This window comes from Ahaetulla prasina, chromosome 2 (assembly GCF_028640845.1).
Source record: "Ahaetulla prasina isolate Xishuangbanna chromosome 2, ASM2864084v1, whole genome shotgun sequence".
Taxonomy (NCBI): Eukaryota; Metazoa; Chordata; class Lepidosauria; order Squamata; family Colubridae; genus Ahaetulla; species Ahaetulla prasina.
The window spans coordinates 50,379,846-50,404,876 of NC_080540.1; the positions used below are offsets into that span (position 1 = coordinate 50,379,846).

General features: G+C 37.5%; 1 protein-coding gene across 1 annotated transcript in view; it reads left to right on the forward strand.

The window, feature by feature from the left end:
• The window catches only part of ITPR1 (inositol 1,4,5-trisphosphate receptor type 1), a 309,457-nt gene that overhangs the window by 193,031 nt on the left and 91,395 nt on the right, over positions 1-25,031 (forward strand). The window contains exon 38 of the mRNA XM_058168445.1: positions 23,368-23,415. Coding sequence (XP_058024428.1) covers positions 23,368-23,415 — 48 coding nt within the window. The remainder of the gene's footprint in view (positions 1-23,367; positions 23,416-25,031) is intronic.

A 25,031-nucleotide genomic window follows, 5' to 3' on the forward strand; every position in this document is an offset into this window, starting at 1 on the left:
GTTGTGGTCTAGGCAGTTTTTGTCTTCAAAATTTGCTTTCCAGCTCATTCAATAAACAAATTTTGAAGAGGCAGAAATATGCAACCACTAACCCTCCAGATAGCTATTTACAAACCAGTTGAGCTTCAGCAAAATCTGGAGGATTATAGATTCCCCATCTCTGTATTCATTCAATTGTAGATAATCTAATCTCATACTGATGCTCAGGAACCTGACATTCCAAAATGGATTTTTTTTTACTTATAGATATAAAACACATCTTATATAAACCTTACGGATATATAAGCCTAGGAGGCTAGCAACTTTATTCCAGTACAGGTTTGCATAAGAAGTATGGGCTCTTATAAAAGCACGAACATAAATGACATTGTGGTGGGTGGGTTGCTTCCCTTTGTTATTGCCACAGAAAACCAAGTTAGGAATCCTAGGAAACTGGGAACAATGCATTAGCTCAGAGCAGCTGAAGTTGAGAACTGTATCTCCCATAATACCCTGTCGTGCTGCTGTTATGGGAGAGGAGAAAAACAAAACAAAACTATCCAGTCTTCTCCCTGTGTTTGCTGCTGATTGGATGGGCAATGTTTATTGGCATTAAAATATAAGGCTCATCATATCAAGGTGTATTTTCTTCCAAGAAATGTAATCTGACTGCTATAAGTGTAAAGAAGATGGCCAAATATCTCTGTGTTGAATGGCTCGATAAATCAGTTCATTTTGCCTTTTGACAATTTTCCTTTGGTCCTTAAATTGTTGTGGCCCAAAGAGTTCCACAGAAGTGGAAGAATATATGCCCAAATTGACTGGAGAACCAATGAATAGAGTTAAATGGCCTGATATGACATATGCAAAAAAACAACAACAAAACTCATCTAATTGGATGAAGTCTAGGTCTATGTGCACTTGTGATAAAAGATAAACAAATTATATTGAACTATCCAATCATTTAATTGATCAATTGCAGAACATTTATGTGACTGAAAAACAATCAAAGAATAAACTCTAGGAAAAAAACTGACAGAAATTTTTTCTAAGAAATATTAATTATTGATCTGTTAAACTGGAAAAGGCTTAAACCATCAAGTTTTTTGCAGAAAGTAGCAAAACAGTATTTTTGCAACAAAAAAAAATCTCTCTGAACATATGAATGTGGTAATCCCAAACAAAATTCTAAAGGAAACCCAAATTTTTCAAGAGACCAAAAAAAAAAACAAACCCCTTTGGGACAACCCTGACCTGGATGACTGAGAATCTCCATAGACACTCTAAAGCAGGGGTCTCCAGCCTTGGCAACTTTAAGACTTGTGGACCTCAACTCCCAGAATTCCTCAGCCAGCTTTGCTGGCTGAGGGATTCTGGGAGTTGAAGTCCACAAGTTTTAAAGTTGCCAAGGTTGGAGACCCCTGCTCTAAAGGGTAGTTGGTATGAAAATCTGTAAATCGATTCCAAGGCCCTTAGGTAGTGAAAAGCAAGAGGCAAACCAACAGGTTATATTGCTAATTGAGATCTAAGTGCACTTTAGGACCTCAGAAACAACCCAGAACAGCTGTGTATATATTAGGAGGCTCTCTAACATGAGCTGCTTTTAGTTGTACAGAGAAGAGCATTTATACATTTCACACTTTTCATAAACAGTTGTCTGGAACATGTCTAGTTTAATCAGCTGCCTAAGATTGAGCCAATGCCCAATGTTTAAAATGCGTTTCCTTAAAGTTCCCAACGTAAGAGAATCACAAGATCAGTTCGGAAGGGACACTTTTCTTTTATATTTGTCTACTCCCCCAGCTGTAACTGTGACTGGTGATCATAAATGTAGATTTAAGCTTTAAAGAGAGCAGAAAATAGATATGGCTCAATGAAAGAACGTATTCACAGCTGTACCCTTTCTGAGTCTTAGCCATGCTCAAATGAAGGCAATCACCTATGCAGATGGCCCTTTTCCTTTCCTTTCAAGCTATCACAACTGAAAATTAGTTTTGTTTGTGTTTTACATTGATGCTTCACTAGAACTCCTGATACCTTGAAGCTCCAAGTTTATGAGGAGAACAATTTGAAGCTCCATGCAATTAGTATGGAAAACCTCTAAGAAAAGCAGTTAATGAGCAGAAATGTTCAAAGGAGATGGGGAGAGGCGTGTCAAAATGGAAAAGACAATGATACCAAGATTGATATGAGAACTAACATGGCATCTCACATTGGCAGCAATCTACTTTCATTCTTTGCAGGAAGAAAAGAATACACACCAATTGTGCGGCTAACCATTTAGCTAATTTTCAACCTGATTCTGCATTATCAAAGTGTAAATCTACTATATTGTGTAACTCTTTGAATTTATTTAGAAATAATAATTACTCTTTTTTCCCCCTGAAATATTTATTTCACTTAGTTATTTGTATGAAATGTTTTTCTAATTTTTTTTTCACTGGCTGGTGAAAAAGTCAGAATAGAGCAGATTCTAAACATTATAACTTACAGCCTAAAGAACTTTGTGACTATTAAGATCTGAATTCTTTATGCCAATCTGTTTACCTCAATAGCAACTATATTATAGGTTGTACGAATGCAAATTAAATGTATGAAACCTATTAAAGACAATCATGGTACTATTGATTATTTAAAATTTAAATCTAATATATTGGAAAAGTTAGTTAAATGGATTACTTATTGTAAATTAATTAGAAATAGTGCAGCATATGAGAATTGTGAATATTAGCAAATTAGAAGAAAGCTCGGAAACGTCTGTTTGTAATGTAGCATGATAAGTAGAATTGAAGGATCTTGTAAACGAAGAAAATCTTACTTGTATTAGTGTTCTAGCAAAAGCTAAACCTTCTAACAACTAATAAAACATAAGAAAGAATGTTTTACTTATGTTTTACTTATTGGCTATTTATCACACCTATTTACTGTACAGGTAGTCTTCGACTTACAACTGTTCATTTAGTGGACATTCAAAGTTACAACGGCACTGAAAAAGTGACTTACAACTGTTTTTCACACTTATGATCATTGTAGCATCCTAATGGTCATGTGATCAAAATTTAGATGCTTGGCAACTGGTTCATAGTTATGACAGTTGCAGTGTCCTGGGGTCAACTGAATGTCTTTTCTGACTTTCTGACAAGCGAAGTCACTAGGAAAGCCAGATTCACTTAACAACCATGTTAGTAATTTAACAACTGCAATTATTCACTTACCAACTGTGGCAAGTAATGTTGTAAAATGGAACAAAACTCACTTAATAAATGTCTCACTTAGCAACATAAATTTTGGGCTCAATTATGGTCATAAGTCGAGGACTATCTGTATAGACATTTAATTCTTTTTCAGCCATTTCAGAAAAAACTTATACAGTTCTCTCCAGTTTTATGATTTTGTGATACATATAAGTTTGTTTTCTTTTTTAAAAAACTGTCAGTATAGGAACAGCTTTAATATATTTCTTAACCGTGAGAAAATGATAGTAAAAGTATCTAAACTAAGAAGCTCAGCTTAAGTCTCCTTTTCCTGTTAAAAGTTACACTGCAAAGAACATCAACTTTATGATGCTGCATTTAAGTATATTCTACGACAATGACTTTATAAATGGTACTTGCTTGATTTCTGCTTGAGCTAAAGTACTATCAAATTTACCCAAGTAAACTGATCAGTGTACCCTTTAAAACAAGTTTGTTGAATGTGGATGTTGGTGTTTTTGATTTGTTTTTATATCAAGAAAAAACACATTTCCCTAGGTACCTGGAAGCCTGAGCTCCAATTTTTTCTGAATATACAGATGAAGTTAAATTGTTACGTTTGTTGTACATAGAAGTTTCAGGAGTTGCACTGTACTGAATCAAGCCAATGAGCAGTCTGTATGAAGTAAGGAAGAAATATGCCCTGGGACTCTCAGAAGGATGGATTGATTATATTGATTCTTAACACAGAGTTTACAAACCACCAAGTAGCTATGGGTTATTAGGAGTATGCTTCCAGAATCTACTCAGTCTAATAATATTAAAACTAGATGTTTTGGGATAGGATGTTGGATCCTTTTCATGGAACATAGAAATGGTACCATAGGGACCAAACAATATCCAATCCCAAGACACCTGGTTTTAATATTATTAGTGGATGTCAGGGTTCCAAGTAACACCCCCAATGAAAAAAGACTCTGAGGCCAGAAATTCCTCAAAGTTCCATTTTATTAGAGATCTCATATTGGCACATCTGGGAAAACCCAAATCTGAAAGCTTCCAGGTTTTCCCCACCCAACAGAAAGTCCAAGTCCCTTTCCCCTGCACCCACATGCCCATCACATGGTCCAATCAATGCATTGTCCCAATGAGACGCCTCCAAGTCAGGCCACTCCAAGTGCAGGCCAAATGTCCTTGACTCTCAGAATTATTATGGCTAGATATCTCCACCCCTCCATGGAATCCTCACTCCCAGTTTCCCACAGCACTAAGTGAGGCAGCCCTGAAGATCCAAAGAAAAAGATGGCCTCCAGGGAAAAAGATGGCCTACCTAATACAGGTAGTCCTTGACTTCAACCACGATTGGTTGTGTTAAATTTCTGTTGTTAAGTGAGACATTTATTAAGTGAGTTTTGCCCCATTTTACTACCATTGTTGCCACAATGGTTAAGTGAATCACTGCAGTTGATAAATTAGTAAAAAAAAAAAAATTAATTTACATTTATATCCCGCCCTTCTCCGAAGACTCAGTAATCTGGTTGTTAAGTGAATCTGGCTTCCTCATTGACTTTGCAAAAGGTGATTATATGACCTTGGGTCACAGCCACGGTCAAGAGTATGGACCAGCACCAACCATCTGGATTTTGATCATATGGGTGTTTCAAAGTTGTAACTGTGAGAAAAACAGTCACAAGTCACTTTTTTCACTCAGTACTGTTATAAATTGAGGTCTATTCTGTAACCTGTAGCCACTTGATAGTTTGTAGATTAACTATAGTAAAATAGTATATTATAATCAGATAATTGTCACACTGAAAAGTTTACATGCTTAAAAAAAGGTTATATGAAACAACAATGACTATTAATGCTTAATAATACAGGGGTGTACAGCCATATTTTTCAAGACACTGTTAGGTTATTCATATCTGATGAAGGATCATATGTTGTGCTAACATAGGCTAGTATGTCAAATATATTTATATTTAGTGTTGTATACAGGAGAGAGGATGAGGTTTTTAAAAAAAAATCAACAATCTTACAAAACAACTGGGTTGAAAGACTGGAAATTATGATTCTCAGTGTCTATAATGACTGGTTATTTGCCATTTCTCTTTCATTAATATTTATTTCCAATTTCTTTTTGTCTCCCTCTTGTTTTTCTTTTTAGCTGATTGCACTTGGTGACTTGGATAATGCTGAGGTTTTAAATTTCTTACTTTATTGTTTCTTTAGTCTTCTCTGGTGGTATCCTGAAGTCAGTAGCCATGTAGTATGTCGTGCTGTCTTGTCAGTGTTTATGTATTGTGTTCTCACATTTGTGCTAGTGGTGTAGTGGAGTGTAACTTGTCATGCCGTGAACTAGTTAATTTTAATTGTGTATTTTGTTTTCCTTTAAGAGTATTGTCTGAACATATTTTTGGATTCAGTCATGTTGTGTTCCTTCAAAAGGTAGAACACTGAATGGATAACTCTCCAATGCAATATAAATGAAGAAGTTTAAACATTTCACATTCTGTTGTTTAAGAATTCATTGAACTTAGAATTGTTAATGTGCAAAGATGAGGCAATCAAATCTTGAATCTCGAATTTGCCACTCTGTATAATTGAAAAAAAAGATGGCACCTAGAATTAAATAGCTGTTTTGTGTAGCTTGCCTGGTTAATTTTTTTAGGCAGTTTAATGTTTATAAATCAGCAGTTAAAAGTCTGCTGATAATTATAATCTATAGTTTTTTTCTTCCAACTGAACATATGATCCCAAGACATACATGGGAATATGTATACTTTCTTTGCAGTCAGGCTATCTACACTAGGGAGTATGTACTTTCTAACACAGAGAAATAGAAGCAAGTGGTTTACATGTTCTCCATACATGGCCCATTGATTAAGTCAAGTTAGCTTTGTCTTTGCTCTGCTGAATTTTCTACCATCAAAATTCCACTCATAGTTTATAAGCATCATTAACATATGATCAGATGCTGTTCCATGAAGAAATTAGTATGAGAGATTTTTGGTTTTTTGCTTTTATAAATATTGTGGGAAAAAGCATAAATTAGTTGGTCAAGTACCTCAGTACTTTGTTTTATTTTACTGAATTTTGTCAATTAAAACTAATTCTCTTTTAAAGTTGTTTTATTGTCTCCAGAGTAATTTAAACCAAACTTGTTTAGCTTCAGGGTGTTGAGTAGCCAACTATATTCTGAACCCGTGAACATATACGTGGAATTTAGGCTCCTTGTTTTTACTTAAATTTTCTGTCAAATGAAATGGTTTTCACACAGTCTCACTAGCTTTGCATTAAATCAGGATTGAGATCAAGCCCAGTTTAGAATTTAGCCCTCGATTTCCAGTGAAAACTTTGTTGACTGATTTCAGTGGAAGGATTCCATGCTAGCAGCAGGTGTGTTTATAAATCTAGGAAATGAACACTATCTGTTTATTAAAAGTGTCTTCTGGCAGGAGTTTGCATTCCCTGAAACTTTTCTGAGGAAGCACAGTGTTTTCTTTTTCCACCAGCCAATTTACAAACACATGGCACAAAGAAAGAAATGCCTTTTTAAAACTCATATTGTGTATCCAGTGAGCTTCTACTATTGAGGAGAAGAATAAGAAAATTACAGTTCTTCCAGAGGAAAAACATGCTTGTGATTGTGATGCATGTTTCTACAAAAGTTGTGTTTCTTCAAGAGGAATTAGAGATAAAGTGGCCTATTTTGTTAAAAATGGCATTTTAAAAGTAAAGTGCATACTGAAATGCTCTGGATAAATTTATTATTAAACCAAACTGGTGTGTGAGAGAAAATGAAAAACTAAAACACAATAACTCTTTTTTTTTTTTAAAAATCAGGGCAGAAATATTTAATTTCATTCTTAGAACTGGTCAAGATTTATAATACAGTACTTCTCAAACACAGCTCCTGAAAAAGTAGTTGTTTTAATCATCTGAATGTTTCAAGTATTCTTAAATACCAAAAAAGTATTAAATAAGATACTGTCTCTCTCAGTCTCTCACACCAACTTACTTAGTAAAGCATGTTTGGAAATTTCTTGTTCTTCCAAATAAGAAATATATAGCTTTTTCAGAAAGAGAAAAGGAAGACTTACCCTGTTTCCCCAAAAATAAGACTTCCCCGGATCATAAGCCCAATTGGGCTTTTGAGCACATGTGCTAAAATAAGCCCTCCCTGAAAATATTTAAATGCATGCGCAGCCAGTCCCCACCATTTCCTCTGGTTAGGGTTAGGGAAACAGAGCTGGAAATCTGGTAAGACGGCAAGAGGAGCCCCGTCTTTCCCCACACGCCCCAAAATAATAAGACCTCCCTGAAAATAAGGCCAAGCGCTTATTTTGGGACTCAAAAAAATATAAGACAGGGTATTATTTTCGGGGAAACACGGTATTAGCCAAACCTTTCTCTTCTTCATAACCGGTCTTTTAATCCTATACGGATTTTTAAAAAACTTCCTATGTTCAATATTATTGTGGTCTCTAACTAGATTGCGTAGCTGCAGTGTCAGGCACATCACATCAAGACCACCACTATTATAGTGTCATCATTACCCTGCTCATGCATTTATCCCAGGTAGCCTTTTTTTTTTTATTTATTTAGAAAGACCTTATTTATAAAAGTGGTATTCATCACACACTAGTTCATCATAACGCTTAATCTTAAACTTTGCCAGAAGGGGGCACCCTAACGATGCTGAAGAAACTGAGAGATGTCCTACTTTGCTTTCCTTCCCTCCCTCCCTCCTACATTGCAGTGAACTGCTCTGTTGGACATCTGCCAGCGTTCAGGCAGCAGTTACATAACAGCCAGCTTTTTTTTTCTTCTTCCTGGAATTTAGGCTCTCTGCTGATGTGTGACCTTCAGCAGTGATTGCCAATAGAATGTGGTGGAGCTGTTTACTGTTCAGTCCAGACTGTGGCTGTCAGTATCCCAGACTGCACTGGCAGATACTGCGTCTGAGTGGATGTTAATTCTTTTTTTAAAAAAATTAAAAAATAAAATGCTAGTAACATCTAAAGAAGCATAGAAAAAGCTGGGCCCAAAGCTTCAATATCCCTTTAGTGCAGTGATCACCAATTGGTGGTCCGCGAGAAAATTTTGGTGGTCCCCAGAAAAATTATTTGCATTTTTTATAATGCACTAAATCAGGGGTCCTGAAACTATGGCCCCTGGACCGGATACGTGCAATGAATGTTTGTGTTGCTGTAGAGAGTCTCCCCCTTTGGGGTCTTTTTGTGTGGGTCAGGGGGGAAGAAATTCCAACTTGGGGTCTGCTTCAGCGTTCTGGTGTGCGGCTTTGGGCAAAGGCTGGAGGGAAGTGCTGCTGGTGGTGAAGAGCCGGAGGACCTTATTCCAGTGGGACTGCATCATGGCCGGGAACTGGCTGACCATCTCAGCCTGCTGAGCCTCCAGGCGCCGGTACCTGGCCTTGCACTCCTGCAGGTCTTCCTCTGATTGGAAAGCCTATGCTCCTAGTCCTCAGTGAGGTGTTTCTGCTGAGCCTCCTTCTCGATCAGATCTAATTTGAACTAAGCCAGCTGTTTTGCCAACTCTTTCTCATGGTGGCTGCTTAGCTCCAACAACTGCTTCCTGTTGGGGCCTAAGGAGCCTGGGCAGGGAGGAGAGGAGTGGGTAGGAGGGGAGGGGCGAGTAGAGGCTGGCGAGGCACCCCTCGACGTGAGCGACATCAAGTTGGTCATGCCCACCAGTCACATGCCCACCTAGCCACACCCACCCAGTTGGTCATTAAGCGTATTAGTGGCCCACGAGATTTAAAATTAAGAATTTAGTGGTCCCTGAGGTCCGAAAGGTTGGGGACCCCTGCTTTAGTGCATATGCGAAAACCTACTTATCAGACGGATTTCCCCCCACCCCCACACCCAAAAAAACAACCCCTGCATCCATGTCAGTTATAGTTGTATTAAGTAAAAATCATTAGGAAGCAGGAGGAAATTTTTTAAGAGAAATATTTTAGGGTAAAATATACCCAGATTGATTTTTCCTGGAAACAGTGGATTGCAGCATAGATGTTATTAGCAATGGTGGGATTCAAGTAATTTAACAACCGGTTCTCTGCCCTAATGATTTCTTCCAACAACCAGTTTGCCAAACTGCTCAGAAAGTTAACAACCGGTTCTTCTGAAGTGGTGTGAACTGGCTGAATCCCACCACTGGTTATTAGCCTTGTCTGCTATCATCCTCTGCAGACAAATAAAGTTTCCCTGTTAACTGTTTGCCTATAAACTATTGTCTCCTTGTACCTCTAGAAGACAGTCCTGCCAGAATAAATTATGGTAACAAAGAAAACTCTTTGTTTTGACTGCAGTTCTTTCACGTAGGGAAGCTTTTTATTCCTTGCTCCCCAAATGAGTGTAAAAGAAAAAGAAATGCACATCAGACTGAGACGAAGAGTTTCTTTGTATATTTTTCTCTGTTTCTGACAGGTACACTGAGTCTTAACATGTGTATTTAATAAAAAAAACAAAACAACCAAAGTTTGCAAAGCAGGGCACAGTAGTATTCACCAATGCTGAAAGACTGCCCGGTTTTTTTCCAGTCTCAAATGAAGCAACCGGTTTTAGGCGTAAATTGCTTAAGGCCTACATACCTTAGGTGCTGCCTCTCTAATGAATTGTAAGAAAAGATGTAATTCATCTCTTTTAACTTGACTTTTAAACTTGACTTCAGGGGTGTCAAACTGGATTTCTTAGAGGGCCGGATCAGTGTTGTAGTTCTCTGCGGGCCAGCCGGGGGGAGAGGGGAAATGTAGCGGACACTTCCCACAGCAATTTGTTGGTCAAAATGGGGTGCCCCCACACCCCATTTCTGCCTGGACAGCCTCCTGCAGGCTTTGCCAGCCAAAATGGAGTATGGGGGGGCACACCCGTTTTGGCCCGCAAAGTGCTGCAGGAGAACATCCAGGCAGAAAATGGGGCACCGCGGGCCGGTCCTTTGCTTTTTCCAGGCTGGCCCCACAGGCCAGATTTAAGCACCCTGCAGACCGGATTCAGCCTGCGGGCCTTGAGTTTGACACCCCTGCTTTACTTGTTTTTAACTGTATAGTTATTATACGCCACCATACAATATGGAGGCAGAAAGGCAATACAGAGATATTAGTAACAGGATGACTCAGAATAAAAAGTTAGATAAGCCCTAGATAAGTTGTAACCTTGCTGGGTACCAATACTTTAAGGAAGCTGGCCAGAGCCACAAAGTGGGCATGAGAATAACTCCAGGTGTGCTATTCAAATTGCGCTGCTTTAAGAATATACTGTTCTCATTTTAAAGGTCACCCTAAATTAAAGAAGAATGAATCAGGCTTGTGATTACCTTGTATTTGTACAGCCAGGTCCCAATAGAACATATGCATTGGCACACGGATTTTTATTTTTTTTTGTTTACATTTATACCCCGCCCTTCTCCGAAGACTCAGGGCAGCTTACAGTGTATAAGGCAATAGTCTCATTCTATTTGTATATTTTTACAAAATCAACTTATTGCCCCCCCAACAATCTGGGTCCTCATTTTACCTACCTTATAAAGGATGGAAGGCTGAGTCACCCTTGGGCCGGGCTCGAACCTGCAGTAATTGCAGGCTACTGTGTTCTTAATAAGCCTTAATAACAGGCTTTACCAGCGTGAGCTAAACCGGCCCCTGAGAATTGAAGGTGAGATATTATAATAGTTTGAGGCAGATTTAGAGAGAATGAATTTTTAAACATTTCCCAATCCACATATTTTAGTAGTTCTCAGACTATGAATTGAGAAACCCCTGGAGGAAATTTGGAGACTGTTCTAGTTTTGTTTAAAAGCTAATGGGATTGACAAAGCAAGAGGTAATCCACAAATACTCAGGTCTTTCCTCTTTATTTTGCCCAAGGACAGTTGCGAAACCACAAAAATCAGTGGTGGGATTTAAATAATTTAACAACCGGTTCTCTGCCCTAATGACCGGCTGGATAGGCGTGACTTGGTGGTCATGTGACCGTGTGGGCGTGGCCAATTCAACGTCACTCACGTTGATGGGCGCTTCGCCTTAGCTGTTACAATGTAATAAGGGTTAAGCAGAAAGGCAGTTTCTGTAGGGCAGTAAAGATTAGGCTAGAAACACCACCAGAATGTTTCCTTCCTGCCTTCCTTATAGGATTAGCCCTGTAAAGTGGGGGGGGGGGTAAGATTTCCAACAACTGGTTCTCCGAATTGCTTAGAAAGTTAACAACCGGTTCTCCCGAATAGGTGCGAACTGGCTGAATCCCACCACTGACAAAAATAGAGAATTAGTGATCATAGATTAATATTATTTATTAGAAGGAATGTGATGCTTTGTTTCCTAGCATAGACCTAACCCCAGTGAAAGCATTTGTGTTACTTCTGGGGTCTTCTCATACAAGGCCATGTATCATTTTAAGGATCACAGTTCCACAAGATTGGAGAATCCTTATTTTAAAGCAAATTTGTACCATAGCTTCACAAGCTGTATGTTTAATAACTTATACTATTAAATTGATGGTCAGCATTTCACATTTTGCTCTTGCAGAATGGAAAATCTTTGTATGAATATTGCAAAAAGTTGAAAACCACAATGCAAACTCAACATAAAAAATTAAACTGCAGTAAACATTACAATACAAGGGTGTCAAACAGTGGTGGGTTTCTACTGTTTGCCCCAGTTTGGGCAAACCGGTAGTGACAGTGGCAGGAGGCTCCACCCACCCGCCCTGACGTCATCACAGACGCTCTGCGCATGCACAGAAGTGCCATGCAGGAGCGAGGTGAGCGCACGCATGCTCCCAATTCCAAACCAGTAGCCAAGGTAAGTGGAACCCACTACTGGTGTCAACCCACCTTGAGCAATATCATCTGTCAAAAACTCTATAGTATAACTGTTGGCAGCTTTTTGAAAGGATGTCAAAGTTAGTTCCAGCATGATCTCTGGATGAAGGTTGTTCCATTAATTGGGGGATATTTGTACCTGTATTTAAATAAGTATTTAAAATTACATTTCTCTTTCTCATACAACTGCAGAGGGAATGGCGTAAAAACCCCACCTCATTTAAAACTCTGTATTTTAGAAAATCAGTCCATACTTATAGTTTATATTTTAATTGGGATGCTTTCTTTGTCATTTTTTTGATCATTTGCTAATATGGAACAGTGGCCTTTCCTAAAGGCCTCTCGTCTATATATGTATCTGTGAATTCTGTTATTGGGCCAAGAGTCTTTCAACAAATAGTAGGGCCTAAACCCTATATTAAACAACTGAAATGACTAATATATATATATAATGGGGAAGCTTTATACATATATTAATTTTATATGTATAAATTTAAACCTGATACTACTACCTTTGTAAAAGAACTTATTTTTATCTGAAAATGTGATGAAGACAGAGTCAACAAAATACATTCAGGTTGCCTTTTGTTCAATAATGAGTACTCCGATGGTCTTCTAAATTGAGATGATGATGTGTCTGAGATGTTGTTGAATTCCCAGAATTTCTTATTAGCGCTAAGCAATAGCACTTAGATTTATATAATCCTTCATGGTGCTTCTTACCACTCTCTAAGTGGTTTGCCCCCAACAACCTGGGTCCTCATTTTATCAAACTTAGAAGGATGAAAGGCTGAGTCAACCTGTAGCCGGTCAGGTCAAACTCCTGGCAGTGGACAGAAACAGCCTGCAATACTGCATTCTAACCATTGTGCCTTGGCCATTCTGGCTACTCAGCCATTCTGAATCAGAATGGCTGAACCATTGGGAATTGTTTTCTACTCCTATCTTAATTGACTGGAAGGAGTGAGAAAGGCTACCTGGGATGAACTAAATCACGTTTAGGCAATTCAGCATATTTAGTTTTGTTCAGAAATACAAAGTTAAGAGTACTAATAAAAGAGAATATTTGTAGCTCAGGGTTGAAGTGTGGGTCCTTGATGCTCTCTGAGCTTGCAGATATTGCATTACACTTTATCCTTTCATTACATTTCACTGTATTGATGATGTTAGCTAGTTTGGTAGCTAGTAAATGTCTGCAAGAAAACTACCCAGCTCAGAGAGCTTTAAGAACTTCAAGGTTAAGAGTAATATGAACCGTTAGTTAAGGAGCACATAATAAAGACAAAGTTAAAGTTAATTTGGGAATACATAGTTACAAGTAAAGAAGAAATTTTATGTAAAAAGATACAGCAAAGAACGGATTAATAAAATGGTGAGTGGGAGGGATTCATCTAATAGTTATTTTTATATTTGTCATTCTGAATGTAATAAAGAATACGATGATATTTTTTATTTATTCTCTCAGCGTTAAAAGAGCTGCAAAGATCTTTTTATCAGACTTTTATTTGCAAATTAATTTTAAGTTGAATTTTTTATTTATGCATTTTAAAAATTACTGTGTACTTTCTAATTTAATTCTTAGGTATACTGAATACTAAATTGAAAGAAAGGGAATAATAAATAAGTAAACAAACAAACAAACAAATATTCTTCCATATTTGGTGGAGCTTATGTCAGGATGTGTGCAATCTGCCTTTCTAAATAGTTTTTGCACTGAATTTTTTCATGTAAGTCAGTTCTGAAGGCAACTTAGCAGCGTGGTTATTTAATTTAATCTTTAGAGGTTTTGCTGTCAGTATGTTTTAACCATAATAGATCCTCATTTTTTTTAAATAAAAAGAACTCTTGGTAAGCAGCAGCACAGAAACAATGAAGATGGGAATCATCGTACAGAGTTTCTGAAAAGTACATTTTTAAAAATATGTATTTATAAACATTGGGAAAGAATCTCCTTTCTCCCCTGCCACTAAATCCACAAATCTAAATCTATACAAAATAGATGCATTGGTTCTGTTCAGCTGCAGTTACAAAAATGTCACAAAACACAAAATCCTAAAGCAAACCCCAAGTTCGGGAGTATTCAGCCCTGGATCTGTAGTCTTTCCATAGTAATTTTATTAAACATTACAGTTAGAAAGATAAAAACTAATACAAACTAAAAGTAAATAAAGAAAAAATAGTGCAGAAAAAAATAGAACAGAAATGTAAACCATTTTAGTAACTTATAACCTTTTCTTAAAATACAGCAAATAATCTCTTCTTCTCATCTCTCATCTCTTATCCATACACATATTTTTAAAAGTCTCCTTCTTTCAGTCCTGATCAACAAAAAATCCATTGAAGATTACCAGAATTAACAACATATCTATTTAAACTTGATCAAATAAACCAAATTTAGATTCCTTCCTTTTGCTTTTAATAATCTTGATCTTTAAAGTCTTCGAATAATGCTTAAGAATTTGATTTATTTTCATTTGTTCCTTGTCCCTTCTCAAAACATATCTTCAAATCTTTAATCAGTTTATTTTCCAAATCCAATATAGAAAAGAAATACAGGTCATTTTTTGTTTGTTATTTATATATCCCTTTTAATTCCTAAGATATCAGCTGCTTTCCTTTGTATATCCAGTGTATGGTTTTCCCCCATATCATTCTTGCAGCCTGTCATTTTTAAATTCACTTTCAGATCCCCCTCATTCTTGTCCAGCATGTCTTGTCTCTCTACGATAACATGTTTTAAACACAGTCTGTCATCTTCTACTTAAAAGTATATATCACATAATTAGCAGAAGTCTGTCAGACATTCATTGGATTGTTTCCCAGCTGTTATGGGAACTATGTTACTGTGAATTACTTGTATAGTTGGGAGACCACGTTGAAGCATTTGTCCCTGAAAATTGTAATTAATGATAAATTTCTGCATAACAACACAGGGGTGTCTTGTTTCGTTGAGATTGCTATGAGACTGTAAGACAAACATTGCTCTGAAATGATTTACAAGGCCTTCATTAGCTACAAAAATGGCTGCAGCTATGTTATTTAATAATACCTCATTTTAGACATTAATACAATTGAACGTGTCCAGAAATATTTTACAAGAAGAGTTTTCTACTCATCTGATTACAACAAAATACCTTATGCCACCAGACTTAAAATCCTGGGTTTAGAAAACTTAGAACTCCGCCGCCTTCGACATGACCTGAGTTTAACTCATAGAATCATCTATTGCAATGTCCTTCCTGTCAAAGACTACTTCAGCTTCAATTGCAACAATACACGAGCACACATTAGATTTAAGCTTAATGTTAACCGCTCCAATCTTGATTGCAGAAAATATGACTTCAGTAACAGAGTTGTTAATACTTGGAATACACTACCAGATTCTGTGGTCTCTTCCCAAAATCCCCAAAGCTTTAACCAAAAACTGTCTACTATTGACCTCACCCCATTCCTAAGCGGTCTATAAGGGGCGTGCATAAGAGCACAAGCATGCCTACCATTCCTGTCCTAATGTTTCCTTTCATTATATCCAATTAATATAGTTATTACATACTTATGCTTATATATCGTATAGTTATTTCATGCTTATGTTTATATATACTGTTGTGACAAATAAATAAATAAATAAATAAATAAATAAATAAATAAATAAATAAATAAAATAATATGGAGAGCTAGTGTGGTACAATTAGTTCTTGACTTACAACCACAATTGAGCCCAATGTTTCTGTTGCTAACCAAGACAGTTAAGTGAGTTTTGCCCCATTTTATAATAGCGATAGCACTTAGACTTATATACCACTTCACAGTGCTTTACAGCCCTAAGTGGTTTACAGAATCAGCATATTGACCCCAACAATTTGGGTCCTCATTTTACCGACCTCAGAAGGATTGAAGGCTGAGTCAGCCCTCAGCCTGGTGAGATTCGAACTGCCAAATTGCAGTTAGCTGGCAGTCAGCAGAAGTAGCCTGCAGTACTGCATTCTAACCCCTTGTTAAGTGAATTACAATAGTTGTTAAGTTAGTAACACAGTTGTTAAGTGAATCTGGCTTCCCCATTGACTTGCTTATCAGAAGTTTTCAAAAGGTGACCACATGACTGCCATACACTGCAGCCATCATAAATACATGCCAGTTGCCAAGCACCTGAATCTGAGCACATGACCAGGGGATGCAACAACCATCATAAGTGTGAAAAGCAGTCCTAAGTCACTTTTTTCAGTGCCATTGTAACTTCGAATAGTCACCAAGCAAACTGTGTGTCTGTAAAATGTACATAATAATGTAGATTATTATATAATAGGTATGATACTGATAAGATGTTGAACTAGAATTTGGTAGATCAAACTCATTTTCAGCTAGAGAAATTTCACTGGGATGATTTTGGGTTAGTCATTCTCTCTCGCCCATTTTATTTCAGATGGTTATTATTATGGTGGATACTGGGAGGAAAAGAATGTAAAATAGGCTCCCATCAAGTCCTACAGGAAAAACAGGGTATAAATCTAACAGTTAAATAAATAAAATCCATCTGACTATTTGATGACTCTGTGTGCCTGTAAAATTTACATAATAATGTAGATTATTATATAATATGTATGATACTGATAGTCTAAACAAGTTTATCATGTTTAATATTTAGTAATTTTACTCATATATTTCCCTCTTCCTAGATTCTATGTGGTTTACAGGCATAAAATTCCATTTATTTAAATACTGATTATGATTTAGCCAAAGGGCATAAAACAAATTTAGTTAGAAATTATTTCAAAATTTAACTAATTGGCAATAAAACTATTTTTTTATTCACATCCTGTGCGTTGTATCCAATTAGATTCACTTAATTACTGGAGGATGTTCACCATTGGAAAAAAATATAATTTGTGGTTAGTTCTTCCCCTCTAAAAACTTTCTTTCTAAATTACTTTAATATGAGGTCTTTGGGCACATTCATTTATTCACTGGGCAGTGTTTGAAAGTTGTCTCAATCTATACAGTATTTTTCCAAACTATTTTGTGATTACATATGGATTTTCATGATAGAGTATCATTCAAATGAGGGACATAACTACTTATACCTTGTATGTTTTAATTTTTTATGTACATTAGTCATATCAGCACCGTACTGTTGTTATTGTTTAATGTTATTTATCTTCACTTGTGTGCCTTAACCATGCATTTAAATGTAAAGTTTTCTGTTTTAATATTTGCTTTTAAACAGCTGTCTAAGTCACCTGAAGTGGAAAACGATACAGAGGTGTGTCACTTATTCACCTATATTTCTAAAATGTAGAAATATTGGTGATTTTTGGAATAGCTGTGGTTGAGCATAGAACATAGAGCATAGAGCTGTGTTTTGGGATATTTGAAATTTTAAACTAAATATAACTTAAATATTATTCAGTGACCCTTATATGTTTTATCTCTTAGTATTTGAACCTACCATGGAATGACCACAAAAATTTATGAATTAAAATTAATGTACATTATTTTAAAAGTGTAAAATAATTGCAAAGTAATTATGAAGTGATAAAACTAGAAATTTAAACCTTAGTGCATGTAAATGTGTGTGTAATTACTTATCAAAAGTACCCCTTCAGATTTATTTTGGTTTATCAGAAATTTCACCCTGAATCTGGATATTGCAGACATTAATCACAGTAATTTCCATCCTATCATAATCTTCCAATTAGGAATTTGAAGTTTAAAAAAAGGATTAACTGACTATAAAGCAGGGGTCTCCAACCTTGGCAACTTTAAGACTTGTGGACTTCAACTCCCAGAATTCCTCAGCCAGCAAAGCTTGAAAGAAAGGGATCTATCTACAACCCTTTCTTTCAAGATGTATACTCGTAGCCACTATAATTGAATCCATCACCTTTTTGCTGGTTTGTTGTCTTCTATTTCCTTCCAATTTCCCAGCATCAGAGCTTTTTCCAGAAAGCTAGATGTTTGCATAATGTGTCTGGCATAGGATAATTTCAGCCTGGTCATTTGTTCAGTGACCTATCAGGTTTTTTTCTTGGCTGTCCATGGTGTACTCAGGAATCATAAAATCATAAAGCTGGAAGAAACCTTGGAAGTCTTCTAGACCAGGGTCTTCAACCTTGGCAACTTTAAGCCTGGAGAACTTCAACTCCCAGAATTCCCCAGCCAGTTTTGTTCTGGGAGTTGAAGTCCACAAGTCTTAAAGTTGACAAGGTTGGAGAGCCCTGTTCTAGACCAGCCCCTGCTCAGGACAGATGCCATATACCATCCCAGTCAAATAATTGTCCAGTCTGTTTTTGAAAATCTCTGGTGATGTAGCAATCACAACCACAGGAAGCAAGCTATTCCATTGATTATTTGTTCTCCTATCAGAAAAAAATCTCCTTACTTCTAGATTGGATATCTCTTTAACAAACTTCCACCCATTATTTCTTGTCCTGCTGTCTGGTGCCTTAGAGAATAAGCCAACCCCTCTTCTTAGTGACAGCCCCTCAAGTACTAGAAAACAATTATCATTTAAAGACATCAATGCCCTTCTTATCTTTCTTCTATAGAGGATCATAGGGAATATCATGGCTTGCACAATTCTGATCTTTGTAGGCATAGAAAAAAATTCTGCAAGTTAGCAAGAATATCTACATGAAATAAAGGTAAAGGTGTTCCCCTCGCACATATGTGCTAGTCGTTCCCGACTCTAGGGGGCGGTGCTCATCTCTGAAGAGCCAGCACTGTCTGAAGACATCTCCGTCGTCATGTGGCCGGCATGACTAAATACCAAAGGCGCACGGAATGCTGTTACCTTCCCACCAAAGGTGGTTTCTATTTTTCTACTTGCATATTTTACGTGCTTTCAAACCGCTAGGTTGGCAGAAGCTGGGAAAAGTAACGGGAGCTAACTCCGTTACACGGCACTAGGGATTCGAACTGCTGAACTGCGAACTTTTGATTGACAAGCTCAGCATCTTAGCCACTGAGCCACTGCATCACTACGTGCAACAGAGACAGCTAATATATTTACCCCATCTTATAATTATTATAGTAACTTTGTGGGACATGTCAGTATATTTAGTTCAAGAACACATATTACTGTAAGTTTATAAACACAACTCGGCTAAACATACTGATTTTTTCTCTGCAGGGCCCTTTTCCTCCATGAACACACATATTTCCTAAGCTTTTGATCAGATCAAGAATATGATCTTTCATTCTTTCACTTTAAAGAAATGTACCGCAGCTACAAATGTCTAAGCTCTTCTTGTTTTTGTTTTCTAGAGATGTTAATTTGTGTTAAATAATAATAGAATGATATTCACATTCATTTTTACTTCTAGATTATCAATGATTTTTCCAAAAGCCTGAAATATTGTCTAAACCTCCATTTGAAATTCTGTTTCTGATTCAGACATATGTTAAACTATAGTTAATGTTATATCCAATACAGACAACGAGTCTCAGGTTTAAGTGCGGTCCTTCAGAAAGTTAAAAATAAAATTGCTGTCAGTATTAAACTAACTGCATTTCCCAAAAGATGTATAATGCAAAATTGAAAATAGCTTAAATAAGCTTTCCCTAAACTGATAGTCTCTAGATATACTATATAGTTGTAAATGCATCAGAAAACAGCCATTCTTAGGCTACTACAGAACTGTTATATTAACACAAAACAGGTAGAACTGGTCTGAAGCTGGGGAAATGAGCAGTCAAAAGTATATTGACCAGAAGGGAGGAAAAGGCTTCAGATTTAAAACTTAAGGCTGTTAAATGGCTTATTTCTAGGCCTTGCTTTCTGTCTCCTGCAGTAGACAGCTATTCTGCCTTGCATCTTTTTTGCAATAAATCATACCTCTAAGCCTTGATTGGGATTATGTTCCTGGATGCAGTATTGTGTTTCTAGGGAGAAGAAACTTATAGCTATTTTGGATTTGAAGTTGGGCAGCGAGACCTGCATGCTTTTCATCTCAGGAGGAAAATGCTTCAACCATAAGAGTAAACACTTTATACAAACATTACTACAATGCTGTTGGCTGTGGGTCAAGTTCTTTGCTCCAGAACCAAATTGCTATCCGGTTGGATCAGATAACATCAATGATCGACCAATTTTCTAGCAGTTAGGTAGAAACTTCCACAATAAGTGGACCATTGGATGGATGTACAAGTGGTTGAACAATCATAACCAAACAACTGCTTGTCATTGGGTCCACTGAAGAGAAGTATCAAATAGCATACTGCAAGTTGCAGTCTAGACTCTCTGCTGGTCAGTGTTTTTAGAAATACCTATTAACCATTGGAACATGGGGGCAGAAGGCACACCGAAAGGAATCTCTTTTTGTGCCAGATTCAGTCTAAACTCATTGGGAGCAAGACCTTTATGGCTGAGATAGATTGCCTTTAAGGAACATCTTTCTGTCTCCATCTCTTTTCTTAGGAATGGAAAAAACTGTGCCAAAATTTCTTTTTAGCTCACCTTTATTACTTAATAATTAGTTCCTTCTGTTGAAAAAAAATTTTTTTTCAGCTTTTCCATGACATCTGGAAATGTCATCTGGAAATGTCATTTTAATATATTCAGCCCATCTAAATTATTCTTTTAAATCTGTTTTTAATTTTTGTATTTGTTGTTCTTAGTTGGCTGTAAACCGCCCTGACTCCTTAGGGAGAAGGGCGGTATAGAAATTGAACAAACAAACAAACAAACAAACAAACATCTGGCCAATGGAATATTTGAAATTCCTGTTTCCTTCGTCATGACTTTTGGTGATCTTTGTTAGAACAGTTTTCAAGGCTCATGTTTCTTCTTATCAAACATGTTGCCAAGCTTCTTATCTGGATGAAAAGTTAGTTCCTTTCATCTTTCTCTTTTGCTCCTGGGATAGCTCATCCGATTAATATTCAGCATGTGTTTTTTTTAAAAAAACCAGAGTCAGCATATTGCCCCAACAATTTGGGTCCTCGTTTTACCAACCTCGGAAGAATGGAAGGCTAAGTCAACCTGAAGCTGCTGAGGAACAAACTGCTGGCAGGCAGCAGAATTAGTCTGCAGTACTGCTTTCCAACCACTGCATCACTACAGCTCTTCATTTTAAGCTGTCTGTAATAGCCACCACCTCTTTTCCTGACTCCCTTCCATTCCAGACATCTACCATTTTCTCATGGGAAGCCACCCAGAATCACTTCAAAAACCATTTGGACCATGTCATGAGGTCCTACAAGTGCTCTGCTTCTTTGATAGTTTTTGTCACTACTATTAAGAAAGGGCTATACAGATATGGGAAGATCATGGGAAGCAGCAGAAGACACATATGCTCATTGTCTCACCTGACAATAGTATTTGCAGCACCGTAATGGCCAAATCACCTAACTGGACACAAGTTCTGTCTTCAGTGCCTCCCAGGAATTCTGATTCTTAGAAGAAAGGGAAGTGGATTTGGGTTAGAGAGAAAGTTGCAGAAGAGAGTTTTGGAAAGGAGGGAGTACTGACAAATATAAGAGATTAATTTCCTATCCTATCTATTCCTATTCCTATTTCCTATCTTTTCCTATTGTCTTGAGGAAGACAAGTAGAATAACTCAAAATAAATGAGTCATCCCTAATTTATGTCAAAGAATTGAATCTCCATCCAGGAGGACAAAAATGTAGAAATGGAAGAGTATAATTTCCTCCTAATCAGAGAATAGGAATAGGAGATCCATGTGGAGCTTCTAGTTCCAGTAGGGAAACGAACAGAAATAGACAAGGAGGCCAAGCAAAATTATTATATGGACAAAACAAATGTGAAGTCCAGGAAAAGAACAATCAACAATTCATTGATCAGGGAAAATAAGATGAATTAAACCCTGGGGTCTTTATTTTATATATATATTTTATATATATATATATATATATATATATAAATATATATATATATATATATATATATATATATATATATTTATATATATATATATATATATATATATATAATATTTTCGCAGGTGTTTGTATGTAGGTCTTTGGTTATTCGGGTTTTCTCCCACGTAAAATTGGAAGTGTCTTGGCGACGTTTCGATGAAGTCTCATTCGTCATCTTCAGGCTTCAGCTTCGTGCTTCTGGGAGCAATGTGTGATTGCAGCTGTTTCTTCCTTTTTAACTGCTAGTGGGGGTTTGAACTGATTCGGTGGGAGCTTGGCTGTGCTCTGATTGGATGGGGTTTTTTTGTGCTCTGATTGGCTGGGGGTGTGTCCTGTTTGGGTGGGGGCTTGGTTGTGCTCAGATTAGTCTGAAGCCTGAAGATGACGAATGAGACTTCGTCGAAACGTCGCCAAGACACTTCCAATTTTACGCGGGAGAAAACCCGAATAACCAAAGACCTACATACAAACACCCGCGAAAACCTCAGAAAACATATATATATATATATATATATATATATATATATATATAATGAGGGAAATGTCCCATACATATGTAACATCTACATATGTAACATAAGAGCAATAAAACTCTTATGTATCAGTTTTCAGCCTGATCATCTTCTAATTCCTATAAATCAAAGCTTTACTATATCTCATGGACTCACTATTAAGCCATAATTTTAGCATTGTCTTTAAAAAAAATCATTCGCCCAAAGAATCTTTTAAAAGACAACACAAAAATTACCATATCTAGAAAAAAGTTATGATGAAGGGAGGATATCACTTCAGGCAGAAAATGTTTTTCCATGTTTGGAAAGATTTTGAATAAAGTGAATTGTATGTAAAGTTCAGTGTGTTCAGTGTAAAATATGTGTTTGCATGATGACAGCCAATATTATTATTATTATTATTATTATTTGCATTTGCTATTGTTACGTAAGTCAAACTGTTTTCTGTATTTATTATGCATAGCAGCAAACAAACCATGAATGTAAATATTAATACTATCAAAGTTAAATGATGGAAAGTTTCAGTAGTTCAGGAGTGGGCAATCCTTGAGTTTAAAAAACACCCCACTGTGCTGATCTCCAAGATCCACAGAAAGTGGATCTAGTGATGTCCCTGAGATGCATGAAAGATGAAAAAAGTGGATCTTTTGGTGAGAATTTTAAGGACTGGAGATTTTTAAGGACAAAACTGTATCTGGATTTCCTTAGGCATAAGATACCAATTTCCACTTTTATCATTAATATTTTTTCTGCTCAAAATTGGCCGTATTTTTTGAGTGTGTGGTGGCAATTGGGATCTGCGGGCTGCAGATTGCCCACCCCTGCATTTTTTTAATCACACGATTTAATCTCCTGTAGTACTCTGAGTGATATAAACCATTTTATAAGAGCAATGCTTGTTTATTTTAAATTTATTTAGTGTCTGTGTAGTACCAATCTTAAAAAATTTCTCCATACTCGCCAGGAGCTTGATCAAAGTCTACCAGAGAGACAGCTTGAAGATCAAAAAAGGGTATGTATCTTCAGCAGTGGATTAAAGATAAATATGATGGATGTGAATTGCAGAAGGGCCTCACTGGGTTTTATATATTTATTTTAATTAAGGAAAATACATATCTAAAGAATGAGAATTTTCCCTCAAAATGCTATGAAAACAAAAGAGGCTTTAATCAGTTTTTAAAGCAAGGGTTGGGCATTTAGAAGTTGCTATATAGGTTGTTACATAATATTCTCTCTTCCTATCTTAAATATGTTACTACTGCTGAATTTTACCTGCAAGATTTGTTGATTCCCGATTTGCTTCATATGATATTGAAAAACAAGTCACTCAAACTATGTTCCTAAAATCTGTGGGCTGATGAAGTATCTGGTGATGCATTGTTGCTTTGATTATATAACGTCTTTACCACATTAGATTTCAGGGAATGAATTAAGAGAGAAATACTGTAGTAGAAGCAAAATTCCATTTAACTCTGAATGATTGGAGCCTTGATAAACCATGTTTCCTTTTCTTTTTCTGTCAGTTGAGCATGGCACAGAATCGCTCTGTGAGGAGGATGGGTGGTTTGATAATCAATCATCAATCAATGAAATAATATCTATTGCACAGAGAATTAGAAACAAAAATATCTTTACAAACTGAATGGCTGTAATGATACTGAAGATTTACTGTAACAGTATAAAGTGTACAATTCTTTTACATATAACACTAATTTCAGAAAGAATGAATCATGGAAGATTTTATTCTTTTGCAGTAGTAATAGCTTTCTTTTACAAATACTGTATTTCCCAGGATAATTACCGTATATACTCGAGTATAAGCCGAGTTTTTCGGCACGTTTTTTGTGCTGAAAAACGCCCCCTCGGCTTATACTCGAGTCTACCCTTGCAGAGCCGACCCAGGGAGAGGGTTTTTTGCCCTCGGGAACAGCTGGGCCGGCAGGACGAGCCCAAATGCTGCCGGCATGCTTTGCCAGCTCGGCCGGCTCGTTTTGGGGCGGCGGCTGGCCTCCGGCGTTTTCTTCCGCCGCTTTTTGATGGCGGCGGCGGCGGTGGTCGGCGGAGGGGCGGAGGGGCGTTCGACATTTTGGCCCCTCTCACTCGTCCTCCTCTTGCCAGCGGTGGGCGGAGGCGTTGTCACCTCGCCTCCTCTCGAAAGCGAAATTGAGTGCGGCGGCAGTGGGGTGGGTGGGTGGGGAGGCCGCCGTGAAGTGCCGGCTGGGGAGCCCGGAGCCAATCCCGGGCTCCCCAGCCGCACTTCACGGCGGCCTCCCCGCCGCCGCACTCAATTTCGCCGGAGAGGAGGCGAGGTGACAACGCCTCCGCTGGCGAGAGTGACAAACAACAGAGTTCTTCTCGCTTGGCGTTTGTCACCTCGCCCTCCTCTCGAAAGCGAAATTGAGTGCGAGCGGCAGTGGGGTGGGGAGGCCGCGTGAGTGCCGGCTGGGGAGCCCAGGAGCCAATCCCGGCTCCCCAGCCGGCACTTCACGGCGGCCTCCCCACCCCCTGCCGCCGCACTCAATTTCGGCCGGAGAGGAGGGCGAGGTGACAAACGCCAAGGCGAGAAGAACTCTTTATTTGTTTGTCACTCTCGCCTCGGAGGGGCGGAGGCGTTGTCACCTCGCCTCC